Genomic DNA, 23,435 nt, shown 5'->3' on the forward strand with positions numbered 1-23,435 from the left:
AAACTGTGTTCTATCCTTCATCAGGAATACACCATCGACATCTTTTTTGCTCAGACCTGGTACGACAGGAGGTTGAAATTCAACAGCACGATGAAGGTTCTGCGTCTCAACAGCAACATGGTGGGGAAGATCTGGATCCCTGACACTTTCTTCCGCAACTCGAAGAAGGCTGACGCCCACTGGATCACCACGCCCAATCGCATGCTTAGAATCTGGAATGACGGTCGGATACTCTACACCCTCAGGTAAAATGTTAGGGATGCCTGAGATTAGATATTTATACAAATAAGTGATTTGTATATTCTGTAGCACTCATACATGGTGCTTTAAATGGTGGGTGTAGTTCAATATTGAAATGATAGCTAAGATGATGGGGTTTTCAGAATCTATTTGCATAAGTACTTAATTGTAGTGGTCTCAGCTGAATAAATAAGACATAATAGATTAAAGTGAAAATACATGGAAACAAGTCTTGACTCAACAATTCAACAACTCAATAAAAGGAGCATTACAACTGGACTAAGAACTGATCATAGCTGTGCAGCATTTCATTGTTGATTTTAATTATCATCAATTTGTTGCCACTGAGGTGATTCCTGCTGTTCCTAGTATTCATCACAAGCTATACGAGTACTTGGGAAGGTATTCTAAAGTACCCCAGCATTTATGGCTTCACTTTATTAATGCTTCATTGTATTGGTTTACTGAATAGGCCCAGGGCAATTTCAAATTGTAATATTTGAAATGTGATATTAATGTGTGGGCAAGAAATCTATCCTACTGAATGAGGTGCTGTTAGTGACAACAGAAAAACCTGCATTGCCCTAAACAGATGTTTATAGGCACACTTTCCTCATTAGGCTAGCATATGGATTTAAAGGCAACACTATTTATGCTATTATTTATCTTCCTTAGTTGCTGATATGTTTGGGGAGGTTTTTGTTGTCATATAGATATTTTGCATATTAAAGATATTGCTATATTACCTTGTTTGCCTGAAGAAAAGGAGATTTGACAAATATCATAACCATGAAGTTACAGCTCTTCTGGAGTGAAAGTACTAGACAATGTTTGCTTTTTAGCCACCCAGATTGAAATTAGTTCATGCTTAATACTAATATGACAACACACTGTTTGTGATCGTAAACCGAAATAACTAACAAGAACTATGTAAAAGGTGTGAAACAGGATAGGAGGACAGAATGGAGGCAAATATTGATTGTGCTTATTATCATGTTTTGCATAGCATCATAAATAGAGCGGATGTTTAGACTGACGGCACAATGTATCATCAATGATAATAAGAGAGAAAGTGCACTATTCTGGACTCAATCAAGCCGTGATGGATGTTCTACTTTGCAGCACACGACCCCTTCACTTCATTAATTAGTTAAGGAACTCAGAATGTAACCACTGGTTAATTAGGATGACCGCTGTGATTGGGAGGACAATGATACATGACAGTAGCACGTTAATGGATGGGTAAAGTCATATAAGGTCATTCTCTCATTAAGGGGAAGTTTAATGACTTTGCCTGCAAACTCTCTCAAGTGTGAAAAAGAAGAGAAGCGTGTGTTCCCTTGAAAAACATCAATTTGGTTTAGCACAATTCTGATTAATAATTCCTTCTGTTGATCATAATAAGGCTAGTGTCTGCATTTCTAACACATGTAAATGATAGTTTGTAATATTATGTTTTTATTTGTATTTAAAATGTACAGTATATTCACCATTCTATAGTAACTAAGTGGATGCAAATATTGTGTCTCGGCAGGTTGACCATTGATGCAGAATGCCAGCTTAAACTGAACAACTTCCCAATGGATGAGCACTCGTGTCCCTTGGAGTTCTCAAGCTGTAAGTTTGGCCATATGCTGTTCCCCTACTGTTTTACCTCTTCCTCTGTTTCATCTCAAACACACACACGCTGTGGCAATGAACAGGCAACATATGAGCCTAACAAAAACATAATTTACGGGATAATTAAGCTAACAAGCCAAAACAACAAATCCAAGCTCTTGAAGATCAGACCACTATAAAAAAAAAAAAAAAAAATACGAGTCATGTGTGAATCTAATAGACGTATGCATTAGGGTTGTACCCTTCAATTTCGTTATTCGGATATTTGTTGTTTTTTTTCCGTTTTTTTTTTATTTATTGAAAACTCCAATATCAACGGAAGAGCTTGTGTCTCTTCGGGGAGTGCTAACACTTAACCATAAACGTTATCGTTTACTTTCTCCATTTTTATATGTAGATATTACTTTTTCTCCGTTCATCTCCGTTATGTTGTTTCCATAGCAACAACAACTTCCTGTCAACAGCGCTAACTCTCCTTCAAAATAAAAGCATATCCATACAAAATAGGAAGCCAAGCCAAATTACACGACATACAACTGCGACGAAAGTAACAAACACAATGCAATATCCTTTTCAATATCCCCCCCCCCGCGCGGGCCGAATATTCGAATATTCGCTGCTGATTACTACCGAATATCTGGAGCCCGAAAAATGGTATTCGGGACAGCCCTAGTATGCATGAAAAACAATGAATGGATGTACTGTACAGTTTGTGCATAAGTGTCACAATATGAAGAAAAATACTAACATTGGTCAAACTATTTCATCCTTCTATTGTATGTACTGGCATTTGGTAAAGGGATTTCATATTAGATGTCTTATTGCTAAATGACCGGAGGCAAAGTACTGATTGATTTCCTGCACTCTGTCAATACAGTTCAAAGTGACACATGAGTCAGTTCCTGTATGTTAGAAGACGGTGTGGGTAAGTTATGCTAACGAGGCCACTCAGATCTACAGAGAAATGCACCATGGGGTACTCTCCGGAGAGGATGCTTCCTAAATAGCTCCAGAGCAACAAGAAAGAGGAAGCAAGGGGGTAGCAGGCCTAAAAATGGAACAGTAGCATTCATTTAAATGTGATGAAAGCCATGGATGTTTTCTGAACTTTGAAAATCGCTTGATGTACATTACATGAGCTCAATCTCAGAGGCAGCAGGCGGAGCAGTTTGCAGCAATTTTCTCAACATGTGCCAAAATGCTACAAAACATTGTAGCTTTTCTAGTTCAAACTCTTCCGCAGTGGTTTCTGAGAATGTTTTATCGGCACACACGATGCACTATATCATTTTAGTTCTTTCAAAATTGCATTCTCAGTAGTATGTTAATCACAGCAACTGATTCAACAAGACGAACACTTTCAAATTAGAATTTACGACATTGAGCTGCAGGAGCATTGTTGTTCTGGCTTCCCAACAGTACACTGAATCAATCATTTGTCCTGGATGCATTGCTAGCAGAAAGCATACTGCCAGCCTGCCGGGCTGTAATGTGGCAAATAGTCAGAGCCCTCCATCGCTGCTCCTCTGAGGTCCAGCATTACTGGATGTCTGAGAGCACTTTAGTAATAAAGCCATTTAAAGTTCGAACTGAGGGAAGTTTTATATGCATTATTCAAGCTACTCTTCAATCAGCTGTACATATCATCACTAAACTGAAGACAACATTACATCAGATAGCCCGGTTTCAAATTAAACATACTTTTAAAGGAAAATAACTGTACCTATTTAATACAAATGTGGATACAAGAAATTCATTCAATACTCACGAATATAATTCAATGATGATAATGCATCTGCATCGTCTAAGTGAATCAGGGTAAGGCTAGCAAGAGTGTTATTGTGATTCAAACAACTGGAGAACTCCCTCTTGAGGTGATAGGATTACTGGAATCCAACTTGTGGAAAGAAGTAGATCAATATTGGATTTTTCCCAAGCCACTGATCGACTACATTTATTGTAAGAAGTTTGTTATATAATGTTTCTTTCCTGGAACAGTTTATTTGCAAGCTAGCTGACGTTTTGTGCATGGATTACTCCCACTTAAAATGTGGCTTTCCAGCACTCGGTGCTTATTTAAGGGGTCAAGTCTCAAAATATTTCCTTAAAGCCCCTGTCACACAGTCCCGAAATTGACACCCGATGGACACACGATAAAGGAAATGTTCAGATTCGGCTGTGATCGTAGCAACATCGGGCCATTCGTGAGTGCATCTAAGCCATCGTATGACCGCCGGTGGAGTTTCTCAGGCTCCGGCAGCAACTTCGTGAGCGGCAACTTCGTAAGGCACTCGTGAGGGCATCTTGTCAAATCGTGTCATCTTCGTGTTATCATCGGTGCATTCGCCCTCACTCTGATCGGGGCGAATGCCCGATGGCACCGATGATAACAAGATGCCCTCACGATGGCCTTACGAAGGGCAAAATGGACACACAAATTCAACACGAAAATGAACCTTCGCAAGGTCCTTCGGCAATTTTTTGGCATGCCAAAGATTTTGCCACCGCTCACGAAGTTGCTGCCGGAGCCTGAGAAACTCCACCAGCGATCATACGATGGCTTAAGATGCCCTCACGAATGGCCCGATGTTGCTACGATCACAGCCGAATTTGAACATTTCCTTTATCGTGTGTCCATCGGGTTGTTTTATTGCACAACAAAATCATGTAAACATATTATGTAAATAACCCAATTTGTGTTCTGTGAAACTAAAAAGGATATAATATATTATTTTAAAGGCGAGTTGACAGGAAGTTGTTGTTGCTATGGAAACAACATTACGGAGAAAACGTAATATTTTCTACATATAAAGACGGATAAAGTAAAGAACAAAGTCTGAAGATATCAGTACAGTATCATAGTACTGTAACATAATTGTTTTTGGTACTTTCATTGCAGTTGTATGTCTTAAATGTAATGTAAATGTTGCCTTCGTATGTGGTTCGGGGCCATCTTCGTGCGAAATTCACAATTCCATATTCGTGTGTCCATCGGGTGTCAATTTCGGAACAGTGTGACAGGGGCTTTAAGAGATACATGTTGAAAAGGTGGTGTGTTTTTTTGGCTCCAAACTCCACTCCTGTGCTTGTTTTAACAGAGCTCACTGTAACTGTGCTCTTATCTGTTCAGATGGCTACCCCAGGGAGGAGATTGTGTACAAGTGGAAGAGGAGCTCAGTGGAGGTTGGGGACATTCGCTCCTGGAGGCTCTACCAGTTCTCCTTTGTGGGCCTGAGGAACACTTCTGAGATTGTCAGGACTGTATCAGGTAAGAAAACTATCTTTAATTTGTTTAACAAGTCTCTGCTATTTCTTCCTTACTCATTTTGTAAAGGCTGACTGAATATTCACGTTATTTGCCAGAGACACCCCGATGGTGTCATTTGACATGTCGTGCTTGTGACAGAAGTGATTTCTTGAACATGTTGCAGCAGAATAGGGATTCAACAGGCGCTGCACGACACAATATTCATGTTGGGCATGATAGATTTAATCTGATGGAGTCGCGAGCGTGACTTCAACATCACACTAATATGATGATATTGTGCAATCTCATATATGAAAATATGAGGGGTATTAATTGTATTCAGCCTAACCACGAATGCCGGTGACTCTTCAGCTTTCAGGCTGAATCAGATTTCCCATTCTGCTATTGGTTCGTATCTGTTGCTAGGGGTTACAACATAAACTGTTATAGAAACAGAGACTCAGGATGTTTTTATCCACTTTTAGTTCACACTGCCTGAAGTAAAATCCATAAGGGTCCATAAATGCACCTCCTTCATATATCAGCTCCTGTGTGCCATGGGCATACAGATGCTGCTTGCAGAGTGGGATGTATTGTAAGAACAATACATCACGGATGGCGTTCCATTCATGTAATTCATTTTATGGACCATACTTCAGTGTGTGGTGACTGTGAACCTCCTTAGCTTCACTGCTCCAGCAATTCATATTCAACTCTTTCTTAGCGAAACATGAGCTGATCTACAGTGTATGGTTGCTACTCCAAAATTGGCAGGTGCCTGTTGGAAGGTTTATCAATCATTAATCAATTGACAACAATTACAATTGCCAGTCATTGTTTAAACCAACTTAGCTAGAGCGTAATAGTGGAGATACAGTACCGAAAAAATACAATATACTGTATATATATTTATTTTTAAAAAATAGGTTTTTTCTAGAGACTCATCCCATCCCACATGTGAAGTAATTCACTGACATTCAACAGTATATTTATGGTATACCAGCCAGACTCCATTCAGATTGATGCAGGAATATGAATGTTTGCTTGAGGAAAAACAGCTGCTTTCCCCATACCGTGTTGATGTTTGAGAGGAGAGCCACTATGTTTGCATGCATACAGTATGCTTGTTTGTCCATGTTTATATTCATGAGCTGTCGGTAAGTAATGTATGTAATGTTCTGCAAGGAATTATATGTATTCTTAACGCTGGTCTCTGGTGTGATTTAAAGAAAGCCTGCAGGCAAAAATGTGCTTCAGCCCGAGGAGAGTTTATTCTCATTGGATCAGCTCAGCATCCTGGAGAACTTATGTTAAACAATTAAATAAGGGTGTATTATATTTTATGTATAAGTAAAACATTCCCACATGAATATAAACTGTTACATCGATCAGAAATAAATAACCATAACCAGCAAGTATTCAACTAAAGGTGCAACTTTAGAGGTGATTAAAAGTTTCCCTATGAAGGCATCGCCAATGTGAATCTTTTTTTCTAAGCTTCAACTCGATCTTCTTTTGATGAAATATTACATTTATCCTACTCTGTCTGCTGTGTGAGTATTCATCAGGGGAATGGATTATTTTTGGCTGTGCTCCATCTGTTTAGAATATACTATGATAGGCTGGAAGGCTACAGAAAGTAAAGTCATTGTTTTATACGGTAGCATTAATATTGTGATCATTTGCATCTTAGGATCTCTCAGCATTTTACACAGCGCAGAGGTTTGGATTCACAAATCATATAACTTAAAACTCGACATTGTAAAAAATAACTTTACAAATATCTCACCCATAGCCAACAAATGTAAAATCATGTTATTTAAGAAGTGTGCCACAAATGTATTTATTTTCCTCCATTTCCTGAACCAACTCAATTTATAGTTAACAGTTTTTTTTCAGGCAAGTCAAGACTCAATTCCATTATGATTTATATAATCTAACAGCATTGAAACAAGTTGCAAGAGAGCACCATGAAGAACTAGTGTTACATTATTGTGCTCCATTTGGAAACATGATACCATAAAATAATTTTACAACAAAGCTCAATCAGACATGTGTAAAAAATACACTTGTATGCACTACCACACAGAGTAGTGTATGGGAATAACTGAATTCACCCAATTGTTCTGTTCTCTACCACAGTTCAACAGTGTCACTGCAACATAATGCTAACAGACACACATACTGTACACAGAGGCATGTTGTGGTGTGTACAGTATAACCACGTTTTAAGACAAAATAAGTGGTGCAAATTAATTGAAAAATATGTTAAAAAACATCTAAGTAAGTTACCTTTCTGTTCAAATCTAAACATGTGTCTAGTGGCAACATGAAACGGCAATCTGCATAGGAGGATGAGCGGAGTGGAGAATGTGCAGTGTCCTCTGACAGCCATCTGCTCTGTTGTCAGAGCAGAGAACCTTGGCTGTGGCTAAGAGACCTCTTGTCTCATTTTGCAGTCAGTTTGGGTGTCTGACCTGCTTCAAGATTCACAAACACAACATCTGTCTCAAAAAACAGTTAGTTAGGGCCCTATAATTACCCAGTCATCTCATGTTCTCGCCATGCGTGGGTAGGCCTCCTAAAGGTTTGTTAGAGATGTAGAAATATTCCCTATGGTATCACTATAATCTGCAGCTTTTGTACATTTTGAGAGTAAATAGGTACTGGTGATTTAGATGTTTTTAAATGTATATTGACACTATTGCTTTAATCTTGTTGTGTAAAGCAATTTTGTTAAACATAGCATTCTAATATGTTTTATAAGAAGAACAATCACTGGGATTTGTGTTGTTGTTGGTACATTGACCTACAGTGAAGACCTTGGACTCAAACTTGCATTCCAACATCTTCTGTTTTATAACACACTGTGTTGGTCACCATCAAGTCCCTGAATCCCTGCCTGTTAAAGGGTTTCTGTCCTGCCTGAAAGGTTTAATATGGTATAGTTATTCTTTGGAAATAAAACCTTTTCACAGTATTCCAGTTCACGGACTCTGCTGAATCACCCTCAATTACAACTGAGTACAAATAGGTCAGGTGAGGCAAGAGAGCGACACATAATGGTAAGCTGAGCAGACAGGTGAATTGACCAAATCCAGACAATGAAGACTAGGCAATAGTCAGAGGAAGAGATTTCCTCTCATTCTAGGAGACAGGCTAGTCTCTGCGGGCTCAACTTGTCACAGGACTCCAGCTTTAATGAATCTGTTCCTGTATACTCTGAGTATCTTTTTTCATAATAACAAGTGATGCACGATTAAAGAAGGATTGAGTGACATCGTAGTGAAAGGAGGCCAGTGTCGTGACATGCCATCTGCTGCTCGTATCCAGTTGTGCTGTAGATTTTTATAAAGGATATGTCTGTTTTTATTTTGATTCTCCTCCCTCTCTGAGCCAGTGTCCAAGGGGCTTGGTCTCTCAACATGTCACTTCACATCAGAGCTGTACTGCCTGGAAGCTCATACCTGCATTTACAAACACAGAGACACACACATTTGCATGCACGCACACTATTTTAGGCCAATAACAAAACATTCACTGATGCTTGTGACAAACAAGGACTCCTTGAAAGGACGCCAGTGGATAGAATAGAGAGAAGCTAAAAGACATAAAGAAGATTTTGAAGGTAGGCCAAAGCACTAGGTAGACAGCTAACATTGCTGTTAAGCTAACCTCAAAGTTTACACCTAAGTGAATTGGCTATGCTTAAAGCTGGGAGCTGTGTTCTCATCCATCTGCCAGGCTGGAGTTCAGGGATGAGCATCATAGTGCAGACAAGGACAGAGAGGCGACAAAGCAGGGGAGAGGAGGAGCGGACCAATCATAAATAGGGATTATAGAAGGGACCAACATGGAAAGGGATGATGGTTATGGTACTTTTTTGGTCCTTCAAAAAGGGAAATAAAAAAAAACAATACATTTTAATAGTCTACAAGAGTGAAATGTGTTGACCTACTGCATTTGAGGCTATATGTTGGGGATTTATATAAATGTAATTGGGGTTATTATATTTGGGACAGCTCTGGCTTAGGTAGTAATTGGGCGTCTACCAATCAGCGGGTCAGTGGTTCAATCCCCAGCCCCTAGCAAAATACCTCAAATTGCATCCGTAGGCATGTATATGGTACTGAACTAAATGTAAGTGGTTTTGACTGGAGTGTCAGCTAAATGACATGGAACATATTTTATGAGCAGCAACATATGAACTACCATTTTGCTGTCTATAGCTTTGACTCTATTATTGGTTGATAAATGTATTTACTCAAATGTACCAAAACACTTTCAGAGTTTGTCAAAAGATAAATAGCCATGAATGTGCATCCAACAACAGCTTTGTTTACATTAGTGGATAATAGGTGCAAGTATTTGATTGATAGAGAGGATGTCAAATAAGATAGATTGTGAAAGGAAAACCAGGACAAATGACTCATTTGTTTTATCAAGAAACTGGTGATTAAGTGTGATGCATTTACATGAACTATCAAATACAGGGATCTCTCCGAGGGCGTGTACCATCTTCCCAGCACATTAGAGGAACAAATGAGCTTAGAAGACCATCGCTTGGTTTGCCAAGAAGCCTTTCCTTTCAAGCATAAAGAGAATCAATGTTATTTACGGTCTATCTATCTGGTTTTGCTACTAGACTCACTTTTCTCAGCAGTGAATCATGGGATGGTTTAAGCAGGACGTGAAGTGCTTAATTTGCTTTCCTTTTAGGTGAGCACAAATGTACGCTATGTGCATCAGCCTGTGGTAAATATATGTGTGTGTTAGACATTATTCAGAGTGCTTTGGTGTGCGCCTGGGTCCCATGAATTAATGCATGTTCCTATGTGTCCATTTGCTTGCATGCACATTTAAGTTTGTGCTCTCCACTGGATCCAAGTCTTATTTTTGTATGTATTGAATGCTATTCTTAGAGTGACCTTCCAAAAGCCAAGCCGTGCAGCCCAGTTGTCTGTGTGCGTCCGCCTGTGTGATTCAGTTAGAGTGGAGAAAGCCCAGGGACACATCAGTGGCCCTCTCCCGATTACGGAGCTCCACAGTTTGCAGATGATTCTTTGATGGGGCAAATCTTGAGGCATTGTGGTTGAAAGGAAGTGGCCCAGCGAGAGGGAAACAGTCAGCCAAACAAACACATGAACGCCCATGCACACGGTATATATAAACACACTCTTGTAAGATCAGTCACTCGCTGACACGCCAAAGGACTCCCCTTTTAGCATGGCAGAGTGCATCGTTGCTCTATTCTGCCAATGGATCCCATAATCCTCAGCTACAAAAATACACTCTCACACGCTACTACAGTAAATGCATTCCTGATGCAACACAATCTCTTACATCCTTCATTCTGACAATTTGAGGTCTATTTATCTTATATAGGGGTTTTTGTAGAAGAAAAATAGTTTTGTCCTTAGATAATATTTTAGTTTTCTGTCTGGAGTATGTGATGGTTATTTGGGTTTCTTTGAGGTTGTGTTGAAATATCATTGCCAAAGAAAAAGGCTGTACCCTGGGCAGACATGTGACATTGTCTTGGCTTCTGGAGGTTTGTGAAATCCAGCAGCTGTGGTGTTGTAACAGGCACGCCACAAATGATGAGTTCAATAGCAGGAATCCAAAGCAAATTAAAGAGAAAATGTTATCACGTTCCTTGAAACATGATGCTTCAGAGGCAATGGTGCTTGTCACCACCTGTCTGGTTTAATAAAAAAAAGATGGAGGGAGACAAAAAGCAATAAAACCAAAATGCCAATATATATTTTTATTTGTTCTCTCTCTACAACTGTATCTGAGACAATGCATCAACACTGGTGAAAGGTCAAGGGAAATTGCTCTATGAGTAGCACCTATTTCCATAATAATAAGAAAGTAGGAAAATGTTCTAATATATTTCCCCCGGTTTTCTTATACAATACTTCTTGATTTGGTTCTTCGAAATTATTTATTTGAAGAAAATATTAATAATAGGTGTGCAATAGGTGCAACACAGTTACCATGACTGTGTGCTGTATATAAAAACAGTAATTTAATCACAGTAATAATCCATGCGGGGTTTTTTATCAGATGAGGATCACTCCATCTTTGCTGAAGGAAAAAGGTTAAGAAGCGCTGAAACAATCCATTAGCCATGGTGCAACTCTGTTTCTATAATAGCTGCTCTCTCTAATCTCTCCCCCCCTGCATCCCCCCTTCTCTCTCGCTCTCTGCGCATTCTCCCTCTTTCCTTCTGGGTGATAGTTATGATGGGCAGGAGTGGGAGGAAAAATGCTCTGACTCAGCCAGAATCCTCCTTTTGTGAAGTTAAATTCCAATGTACACTCCTCCCCATCCCCTCTCCCCTCCTCACACACACATCCTAACCCACCTTATACACTAACAAGTGTCTACTCTTTACAAGCCATTCTCCTTTCTTCCCTCCTCACTCTCGCAAGGGGGATGATTTTTTGTATTTTGCAGCCTTGCATTCCTGTGTCCTACTTTTCACAACCCCCTTCCCCCTGCTTTCTCTCCCTCTCTCCTCTTTTTTCTCTGCCTTCGCCCATCGGCAGTCTAATAAGCTGGTAATTCAAACCTGGAAACAGAGAATAGTGATAGACTTTAGGAAAATAGATTGCTTTGGGAAAATAAGACAGCACCTGCTTATTAGGGCTGTCCCGAATACCATTTTTCGGGCTCCGGATATTCGGTAGTAATCGGCAGCAAATATTCGGCCCGCCCGGGGGGGGGCGTAGTAATCAGCAGCGAACCGCTTCAACACGTGTATTTCGGTGTATTCACGGCATTCATTTTGTTATTCTACAGTATTGTTGTTTTATGGTTATTTGTTAATGTAACCCTATTTGTGTTCTTCGAAATTGAAAAGGATACCGCATTGTGTTTGTTACTGTCGTTGCAGTTGTATATGTCTTAAGTGTCATTTGGCTTGGCTTCCTATTTATGGACATGCTTTTATTTTGAAGGAGAGTTAGCGCTGTTGACAGGAAGTTGTTGTTGCTTTGGAAACAACGTGACGGAGATTAACGGAGAAAAGTAATATCTATTTATAAAGACGGAGAAAGTAAACGATAACGTTTATGGTTAAGTGTTAGCACCCCCTGAAGAGGCACAAGCTTGTACGTTGATATTGGAGATTTCAATAAATTCAATTTGGAAAAAAACGGGGATAAAACGAATATCCGAATAACGAAATTGAAACCCGAATAGTACTCCAACGAACAAATATTCGGATATTCGGGTACAGCCCTACATGCTTATAAGAAGCAACTATTTGTTTGTGTCCTTCTGGTTAGTGTTGTCAGTGCTCTATGTTTTGTCTGTGAGGGTTAAGTCCAATACAGTCAATAATATTCAGTGTCGTTTCTCCACTCCTGCAGCCGTGTTACACCTTAGAACGGTCCTCATGGTGAGTATTTCTCCATCATCGTTAATGGCAGCAAACCTTTCCAAAGCACAACTGTAGTTTCTACATGAGCTTGAGGACGTTAAACTAGGACACTGGAATACATTGACTACAAAATGAAAGTCATCTAATTTGCAAGAGAGCGAAAAAGGAGGGAGTGGACGTAAATAAGTGAGGATGTTGTTGTTTTTCCGTTTTGATGCTGGTAGGCAAAGATGGAGGGCATGGGGTGGAAATCTGCAATGGATTTAAAAAGAACGAAGGGAGAGAAGAAAGAAATTAGAGGTTGTTTTGCCAATACCGAAACAGAAAACGGGTCAAAGCTGTTAAGACATTAAGTTTCTAGAGGTTTAGTGTCCTTGACTTCTGCTGTTGCAGCTGTTGAAAGTGTATTCATAACAAGTTGTACTATTTTACTAATTTATCATATATTTTGCAGATAAAATATATGCACACAAGTACCTACAGTATAGCTGTGAAATAATGGATAAGTCAAATAAAAAAAAACACATCTTCTTTTGAAGCATGACAAATATGCTTAGGTTAATCACAGCTGCCTCACAAAGTGCTTCAGTATTGCTCAGAAATGTACTCAGAAATACATTCCACCACTGAAAACAATGTAGTAAGCCTAGTAGCAGGACTGGTAGCTCTTAGAAAGTATACAGTATTATTGGTCAAAGTGCCAATAATTTTGCCGTGGCGGCAGTGGTTCAGTCTGTAGGGGATTGGGCTTTGGACCGAAGGGTCGCCGGTTCACGTCCCGATCAGACCAAAAAATACAGAGTGTTGACTGGTTCTGGAGAGGGGCCAGTTCACCTCCTGGGCCACTGCCGAAGTGCCCTTGAGCAAGGCACCAAACCCCCAAATGCTCACTGGCACCGGCTAGACTGGCTGCTTCCGCTCTGACCTGCATGTGTGCATAAAGCTGTGTGTGTATGTGCATGATGTAAAAAGTGTGTACTGTGTGTACCTGTATAAAAAAGGCATGTGCGTGTATGGCAGAGTGGAAACTGAATTTCCCCCTCTGGGATTAATAAAGGTCCATCTTCTTCTTCATTCACGCTTCTGCATGCCCTTGCAAAATAAACAGCCTCTTCTTGGTACTCTGTTGAGACGTACAGAGCTGGTTTAGAGGCTACATGTGCTCAAAGTTGATACCACTCAGTGGAGCAGTAATTGTTGCTGGGCCAATTCCTCAGTGCTCAATCAATTATAATAAAGTTTGATCCCAGATACTGTTCTCACTCAGCTTATTGGCCTTACGTAATATTCTGCAACCCAAGGTTTCAAAGTAATTAGCCATAAGAACAATGGAGAGAGTAGTTGTGGAACATCCTTTGTCTGGTGTGTTATGGCATAAGAGAATGAATTTTAGTAATCCAATAAAAAAACGCTGTTTCCCGTTAAACATAATGACAACGTACAACACATCACCTTTCACATTAGCAAGCACTTAACCAACATGTTTTATTGTGATATTACAACTCTGCAGATTCCATAACTATATGTTCTTTTAAAATAGCATTTTATGTGTGCATGTTATGCTAATACATCTGAGGCCTATTTGGACAAGGCATTTCATGTAATCTAATATTAGTTGGAGATGCATTGTTAATATTCATGCTTGATATCTAGTATCATGCATGAATGAATTTAAGAAAAAAGCAGTACATTTGTTTATAAGGCTTATTTATTTAAGTGTACATGACTGTGTTTTTCTGAGAGTGCTCTTTTGGAAAAGCTTTTTTATTATTGAGGTGTTTAAAATAAAACATAGTCTGAATATGCACAGGCCTGCGTCAGTGCTGTAGTTTGCGGAAAATCATTATTTTAGTTGAATATGATTAATTTGATTTCAAAGCTTAAAAAACAAAGGTCCAAAAATATAATCTTTAATAGCACTAAGCGATGGCAGAGAAGTGGGGACTGATTGTCTTGGCTCATAGCGTTTGTCTGAGCTCATCTATCAAATTTAGATTTAAATTACATTGTTGCTATTGTAAAGACCATTACAGTATGGAAAATCAGGACTGGAAAATCACCCCAGAGATATCTTGTAATTGTACATTCCTTTTTTAATCTGACAGCATTTCTGATTAATTAAAGTAGCATTATAATGAAATTGGACAAAGTTGATGTTACTGTATGATTTATCTGATTAACAGTTCAACTGTTTCTGAACATCACAGCATTCAATCACAAAGTTTATATACTGTTGTTGTGATTCTTAAAGGTGCATGTGAGAGGCACGTGAGAATGTGTTTCAAGCATGATAGATGGTGGCAAATGATAGATACTCAGTTATTACAAAAAACAATATATAGTTAGCCAACGCGTGACATTCTAGCCCTTTGATTATCTATTTAGAACTCTACTGGCTTTTCAACTGAGAAAGTGTGATTATTATAATGTAAGCTAAGTAGTTAGCACTACTTATTTGTATTCCAAACAAATTAATGTTCATCCTTCAATACTGAAAACCATTGCAAATATTGTCCATCCTTCTCCTTCGATTGCTCATCTTAACATATTAACTACCAAGAGGCCCCTAGAAAGCGTTTTGTCTTCTGTGTTTATCAGGACATTTGTGATGATCACACACTGCACTACATTCTCCTCTCCTAACTTTTACTTAGCTGCATTCCATCTTAATTGTAGGCAGCTTATCTGTACTTGTTAAATAAGCTAAAATAGGTCAAGTTATCATTGACGTGACTGTTCAGAGACTCCTCTCACCCAGCCAAAATAGTTGGAACAGAAAATGGGTCTGAAAAAGAGGAGATATATTAAACATGGCGAGAATAGATGGTGAGAGTGGATTCTTAGAACTTGGAGCTTATGTAACCAGTGTGAATAGCATCTCTCCTCAGCGTGTGAATAATAAATAATGAAGCAATTTTTAGACAAGGTAAGCTGGAACACAGACTGAAAAAGCTTGTGAATGCGTTTGCCTCGTTTTTTTAATTATCCAACGGGGTGGAAATAAACTCACTAATGATGTTGTCTTGAAACTTCTGTTAACAAGTAAAACAGCTTAGGTGAGGACAAGAAATAAACAAGAATTGTTTGTGGCCTGAAATAGGATGTTACATCACAAAGCATGGTGTTTTTGTTGGATGGTAGTCGTAGCTGGACCGGGGATTGGACAGTTCCATGGTCTTGGTCTAAACCAGGGGTGGGGAACCTTTTTCCTCTCAAGGGCCATTTCAATTTAGGCATCAGTAAATTACAATTGAAATTGGGCCATAAAGTGGCACCTTTTAACGTTTTCAATTTGAAACGTGGTTTTCTAACTTTTCCATAGTCTACTAAACTCTTAAAATAATGGCAAGGAAAACAGTTTCTGACAACCTGTCATAAATCCTATTAACTGCCTTATAATTTGAGAGCCATTAGTGCGTCTGAGAGAGGGATAATCATCTTTCTGTGTCACATTCAACAGAACATTAACAACAAGGCAATCAAACTCGGCAGACTCTGTGGTCTGTGGTTTAATCATGCTGCTGTGTTCCCACAGTTACTCACCGAGACAATATTGAGCATTTTTTCCTCTGACATCATCTTGCCACCCGCCAACAGGCTGGAATAGCTGCAGCAGCCTGTGGAGACAAAAAATAAATAAAAAATAGTGACTAGTTAATCACTGGCATATTGCCCCTAGTCGTGTCATAGAAAGTGGTGAGTTAACATCCTCTGTAAGTATTGTTGACCCTACGGAAGCCCAGCCATGGCATGACCATGGTCGATAGCAAAGCTTCTGTATTTGACACACAGACACACATGCACAATTACATCCGCTGTCACCTCTGATATAGATGACCCTTGACAGGAGAGGAGCTCAGTGAGACAGGCTGTCAGCCGCTCTGCAATGTGTCTGCTTCGTCTCCCTTCATTGGAAGGCCAGCATGTGCCTCAGGTCTCTCCTGCCCATCCATATCCACACCAATTTACAGCCTAGCCGCCAGCAGAATGATATTCCCAAGTGACAGGTTTTTTTCTTTTTTTCAATCCTGAATTAACCCATTTCCTTCCGATGAACTCCCCTGTGGCGATTGTGCAATAATGTATAGCCCCATCGGATCAACATTGGTTCTCTCAGGTTCATTACTCTCCTGTCAAATACAGAATGTTATAACAATTTCTGCATTATAATAATAATAATAATAATAATAAAACACAATGTTGTGTATTTTCTCTAGAGTACAAGGGACTTACTGCTGTGTGTCTCTGTAATCATTTTGAGTGTGTTGTCTCTGCGGCTTTTAATAACAAAGCAACACTGTTTTGTGATGAATGATCATCCCCGCCAAGTTTGTATTGCTTTTTGTAGATTACATCAGCTTGTAGCAAATCGCTTTTGCAGAGGAAATATGTGATCCTAAAAATACTTCAAACCATATCGTAATGCAAACACTAGTTTCGAGCTGTTGTCTGCATAATTGATTTTTCACCCCGGTGTCATCAGCATTTTTAATTCACAAATGATAAACACAAAAGAAGCAGATTGAATAGAAAGTGATGTAATTATAGAGATAAATTATAGGATTTGAGAAATGTGAACATTTAGGAATTTGAATAACAAAGTAGAAAGATAAGACTATGGTTACAAAATTCCAGGAATTTTCAAAGATGGAAACTTTCCATGAGAATTAACGGGAATCTTTGGGAATAAACGGGAATTTATGGGAATAAACGGGAATGTATGGGAATAAACTGGGAATTTTCTAAATTGAAGGTTGGCTCTTCATATGGAACTTAAATATAGTTGGGGAAAGTATATGTTAGCATAATCTATCTGACTAAAACAAACAGATGCCATTCAAGAACACTTGAATATCCATGCCAATCCTCAATCACATGCACATAGCACACTGCTTACTGCATGGCTATTGAGACCACACCCCCTATAGGCACTGTCCATCACATGCACAGATCATTTCTAGAAGTAGTATTTAACTCAACATTCATGTTTTTGTTCTTCAATGAAAAAAAATTATTGTATAATTTTGTATGGATGTTTTCTTATGACAAAACAAAATGTTTATATTTATGCTTGGATATGATACAATTTGATTACATTACCCTCAATTCCCAGTTAGTTCCCATAAATTCCCATTATTCCCATGGAAAATTCCCAAGCTTAACTTCCCATGGAAATGTACCGGAAATGATCCGCCTCTTTGCAACCCTAGATAAGACGCTGAATGAGAAGCCTTAACAGAGAAATGAACTTGTAGAATTGAAGGAGTAATGACTGAAGCTGTCTGTAGGATCACAGAAGATGTGGGCATTGATGGATAGAAGCAAACTACAGTAAGATCATACTGTGGCATCTCATGTATGAAAGCTTCTTTATAATCCTCGTTCATCCACAAACAGTAAGGTACATCTCAGTTCAGTGGTAACGTTGTTTGTAGAGAGAGCTTTCTATAGACCTTGTGAAGATGTGTGACCACTCTTGCGAACACGCCCTCATCTGCTGGCGTTGACAGATGGGGACTTCTATCTGAGGTTAGTTTGAGGCCTCCCATTATGAGGAAAGCCGGCACGAAGGCGTGGATGCTTTGGTATTCCAGCTGCAGTCCTATGAGAAATAAACAGCGACCTTTCAACACACTGACCCACACACACACACACACACACACACACACACACACACACACACACACACACACACACACACACACACACACACACACACACACACACACACACACACAAAGTGCTACTTGAACAAAATGTACACATGTCAAGAAAAGTTAAGTTTGAAGCAATAACAATCAGATTCAACTTTTATTTGTTCAACTCTTATTTAACAGGAAACAGTATATATTGTTCAGAGTTGCTAGCTCCATAATATGCTTTTATAAATTGTATTAATATTTGAAGCTCCTATGTGAAGGGTATTAACATATCTCTTAGCAGTGGCAATGAGCACATACTGCAACACCCTGAAACAAAGACTGCGTCAGTTTTCACCAGGATTGTATATCTTTTTATTATGTTCCATTCGAATAATGTAAAAGGTGGCCGAAAACACAATCAGAAATGTATTTAAAAATTCACTCCAGCAGGCAATCTTGTAAAAATAACCATACAAACAAACTGTAATGTAACATGTTCACACTAATTGTTGTGGGACTACTTGTCTGGATCATTTACCGACCTGCTCTCCCGTGCAGTTAAACCAGGAAGGGAACTGGAAACCATTTTGTTTTAGTGTAATCAGGAAGTCATTAACAAACTGATACGTTACAGATTCCTAATGGCAGGGCCAAAACAGATACATCAGCCTGCCAGACAGGAGGGCAGAGGTCGATAACACATCCTCAAAGAGTCTTCCTGGCAGGGGCTGTGGCCTGTAATGAAACTAGAAAATGGACTGAGAGAGGCGTAGGCTACGGCAGGAGGGTGTTTCACCATCCGACCTCACCCCTGTGGTGGAAGTCCCATTACCATTAAGGATTTGAGGAAATGTGAAGAAGGCTTTGTGCTGCTGACCGAGCTGGAATAAGTGTATTAACAGGCAGTTTCTCAGCTGTCAGGGGTCTCAGTTTTGGGCCCTCGCTAATGTAATGTTAATAAAAACAAAATAGTGGGCTGCGAGATCCCTGAGAGAAGCATGCTTGTGTTTTCCGTACTCGTACAAACCAAGGCGGCACACTGTAATTTATGAGGGGCCGTGTAGGCCAAAATTCAAACTCACCTCACACACACACTACTGAAAACATCTGGCCTTGCACACACACTACTGAAATACTCTCACATTCACTACTGAACACCTCACACACACACACTACTGAAAATTAAGCCTCACACACACACTATTGAAATCCTCTCACATTCACTACTGAACACCTCACACACACACTACTGAAAATTAAGCCTCACACACACACTACTGAAAACATCTGGCCTTGCACACACACTACTGAAATCCTCTCACATTCACTACTGAACACCTCACACACACACTACTGAAAACATCTGGCCTTGCACACACACTACTGAAATCCTCTCACATTCACTACTGAACACCTCACACACACACACTACTGAAAATTAAGCCTCACACACACACTACTGAAATCCTCTCACATTCACTACTGAACACCTCACACACACACACTCCTGAAAAGCATTTTACTGAAAGGTTCTCAGTAGGGAATGTGCATGTGTTTCACCTATGTGTGTGTGAGGGGATTCTTGATGTAACGGAAGTCATTCTAATGTAACGGAAGTCATTCTAATGTAACGGAAGTCATCTGCTCGTGGTCTCTTTGCTAGCCCCGTTAGCTTCATTAGCTCCAGGCTGCTACTCGGACGTGTTTTTTGTGTTGATGCCTGGTGGAGTATTCTTCATTGAAATATCGCACTTATCTTATGGCTCTGCGGTTCAAACAGACCGTCTATGAATGCAGTTTATTCGGTAAGTGAAATTCAAGCACTTTATTTCTTACTTGTCTTTTTATTCAGCTAACAAGCGAGACGAAGCTACATCTGTGCTAACGATGCTATCCGTAGCATACAAGTTAAAACATAATAGAGAAGTGTAAAACATTAAGAAGGATTATACTGTAAAACATACGGCTTCTCGGTGAGGTTGGTAAAATAAGGTCATGCTTGTACATTAGTTAGTTTGCTAGTTAGGTAACTGCATTGTTATTGTTAATTTAAAATAGCTATGCTCGACGATGCAGACAGCTAGCGTCACATTAGTGTTGAAGAGCAGAGTATGAGATTAACCTCACTATAAGATCTGTGTATCTGAAAAATATGAATCTCACATTTCCAGTTGGTTCCAGAAATAACGTTGACGTAGATATTGCAATATGGTTTGTTGAGCTGGAGTTGATTGTTGAAGCTTACTGGTTAACGTTCATCATATTAAACGAACGAACCCAAACGTTGTTGTTTTTATTAATATTATTACCAATACTTACTTAGCATTTTATTATCATTACACTGGAGAAACCGACTTATTGTGGCAGCAGAACGTGAACATGTAACTTAATGCCTGCATTTGAGGACGAAAAATAGCTCAGTCAATGCTTTAGGGACAAGGAAATGATTTGTTTAAATATTAGATATGACGTTATGTGTGCTTCTGTGACAATGAAGCTTATTCATTGCATTACATTTGTTGAAGATGTTTGTCTTTTACCCTTACGTGTGTGTTACAAATGAATGTGAATATGGCATAGTACAAATATTTAAATTGACTGTCTCATGAAAAACGATTCTAAAATAAAAAGGACCCCAAAGTGAGTCAACAAAACTTTCAATAATAATCTAAGGTATTGAGTTTTGGGATGTTACTTGCATACAAATCTATAAATGCCTTAAGGTTTCTAAAACATACAATATGTGGTAAATTCAACAGTGGATCCAGCAAAGATTCACATTTTTGCATGATTTGTTATTGATTTGTTGCTGTTACTTAATTTTAATAAATTCAAGTCAAGCTTAGTTACATGTGATGGTAGCTATATGCTCTTACCTGTGTGCCTCCTCCGCAACCAGACTGTATTCAAACTCTTAAGTACCAGTTCTATCTACTTTAAACAATTAAAAAGACAAAATCAACTACATTTATTGATATACCAATCTTTATTTTTGGGGCCTCTTCTTCTTTTAAATTAAACTTTCAGACATGAGATATTGAAATACAGTAATAGTTTTGTCTATTTAAAAAAGAATGAGCCATTCCTTACAGTTAACTTCATATTTCTTATTGTCTAAAGCATTTATGACACACATTTCCCCCTCATATTCACAGTGTGGATATCCTCAGCATGACGGATGTCCTGTCTGTGGGTTTGGCTGGAGAGGACTTTCTCTGGGAGGAGGCCCAGGCCTGATGAAGAAACCCCCCAACTGCATCTGTGAGCACATACTGGGCTCAGCTGTCACAAACAAATGATGGTCCTGTTTGACTTTGTGTTCACAATAAAAGTGTAGTTTCTTAGTGAATGTCCTGTATTGGTCTTTAATCTGAAATCAGCTTTTCATTTTCTTCTTGCCCCTCTGAGAAAACGGTGAGGCAGTTGTGTCCTTCAGGTATGTCCTTTCCTAACAGAAATGACAAGAAACATATGACATTATTGCAGAGCAAGTGTGTTATTTATGAAAGAGGTTTGTTTATTTAGCGGCTGTAGAAATAATGTATTTTTTTAATTTTAATGTGTTTTTTTAATTCATCACTTTGTACTACAAAGATAATCAGATTATGAATGAACAGTCTGCAGTTAATCAACATTAACATATCTTATTAAATAATATTCAACTGCTCGGTTGTCTCACTGCAAGAACCACTTTTACCACGTCTTTTACAGACAATATGTAGAGACAAATGGTAGCAATTCTCACAATGTAAAATAATAATTGCCTTAAATACATTGAAATGTGAAAGCTGATTATAGTTGTTACTTTATCTATTTAAACCAGAACGTTTCTCGATTCTTTGTACAGTATGAAAGGAGTCTTTGTACCTTTGAGTCCATGCTGAAGTTCACTGATGTTAGGAATAGGTCTGTCTCTCGTGGTCAGCATCCTCTGGTCTGTCTGCATCACCTGGAAACTTTAAACAAACAGATGTATATGTAAAGTAACAATGTGTTGGTCACAGACTTTTTTTTATATGCAAACGTCATGTGATAATCTTTTTGTTATCCTTAAAAAAAAGTGCTGGATATCAAAGCCCACACACACGTAAGGGTAAAAGACAAACATCTTCAACAAATGTAATGCAATGAATAAGCTTCATTGTCACAGAAGCACACATAACGTCATATCTAATATTTAAACAAATCATTTCCTTGTCCCTAAAGCATTGACTGAGCTATTTTTCGTCCTCAAATGCAGGCATTAAGTTACATGTTCACGTTCTGCTGCCACAATAAGTCGGTTTCTCCAGTGTAATGATAATAAAATGCTAAGTAAGTATTGGTAATAATATTAATAAAAACAACAACGTTTGGGTTCGTTCGTTTAATATGATGAACGTTAACCAGTAAGCTTCAACAATCAACTCCAGCTCAACAAACCATATTGCAATATCTACGTCAACGTTATTTCTGGAACCAACTGGAAATGTGAGATTCATATTGTTCAGATACACAGATCTTATAGTGAGGTTAATCTCATACTCTGCTCTTCAACACTAATGTGACGCTAGCTGTCTGCATCGTCGAGCATAGCTATTTTAAATTAACAATAACAATACATACAGTTAACTAACTAGCAAACTAACTAATGTACAAGCATGACCTTATTTTACCAACCTCACCGAGAAGCCTTATGTTTTACAGTATAATCCTTCTTAATGTTTTACACTTCTCCATTATGTTTTAACTTGTATGCTATGGATAGCATCGTTAGCACAGATGTAGCTTCGTCTCGCTTGTTAGCTGAATAAAAAGACAAGTAAGAAATAAAGTGCTTGAATTTCACTTACCGAATAAACTGCATTCATAGACGGTCTGTTTGAACCGCAGAGCCATAAGATAAGTGCGATATTTCAATGAAGAATACTCCACCAGGCATCAACACAACAAACACGTCCGAGTAGCAGCCTGGAGCTAATGAAGCTAACGGGGCTAGCAAAGAGACCACGAGCAGATGACTTCCGTTACATTAGAATGACTTCCGTTACATTAGAATGACTTCCGTTACATCAAGAATCCCCTCACACACACATAGGTGAAACACATGCACATTCCCTACTGAGAACCTTTCAGTAAAATGTTTTTCAGTAGTGTGTGTGTGAGGTTAATTTTCAGTAGTGTGTGTGCGAGGTGTTCAGTAATGAATGTGAGAGGATTTCAATAGTGTGTGTATGACGTTAATTTTCAGTAGCGTGTGTGTGAGTTGTTCAGTAGTGAATGTGAGAGTATTTCAGTAGTATGTGTGCAAGGCCAG

At 38.9% G+C, this 23,435-nt stretch overlaps 1 protein-coding gene across 2 annotated transcripts in view; it reads left to right on the plus strand.

The window, feature by feature from the left end:
• gabrg2 (gamma-aminobutyric acid type A receptor subunit gamma2) overlaps positions 1-23,435 on the plus strand; it is a 56,123-nt gene that overhangs the window by 20,798 nt on the left and 11,890 nt on the right. For both annotated transcript variants that reach the window (XM_034206644.1, XM_034206645.1), the window contains exons 4-6: positions 25-245; positions 1,775-1,857; positions 4,991-5,128. In XM_034206644.1, the coding sequence (XP_034062535.1) occupies positions 25-245; positions 1,775-1,857; positions 4,991-5,128 (442 nt within the window). The remainder of the gene's footprint in view (positions 1-24; positions 246-1,774; positions 1,858-4,990; positions 5,129-23,435) is intronic.

This window comes from Gymnodraco acuticeps, unplaced genomic scaffold, assembly GCF_902827175.1.
Source record: "Gymnodraco acuticeps unplaced genomic scaffold, fGymAcu1.1, whole genome shotgun sequence".
NCBI classification, from domain to species: domain Eukaryota; kingdom Metazoa; phylum Chordata; class Actinopteri; order Perciformes; family Bathydraconidae; genus Gymnodraco; species Gymnodraco acuticeps.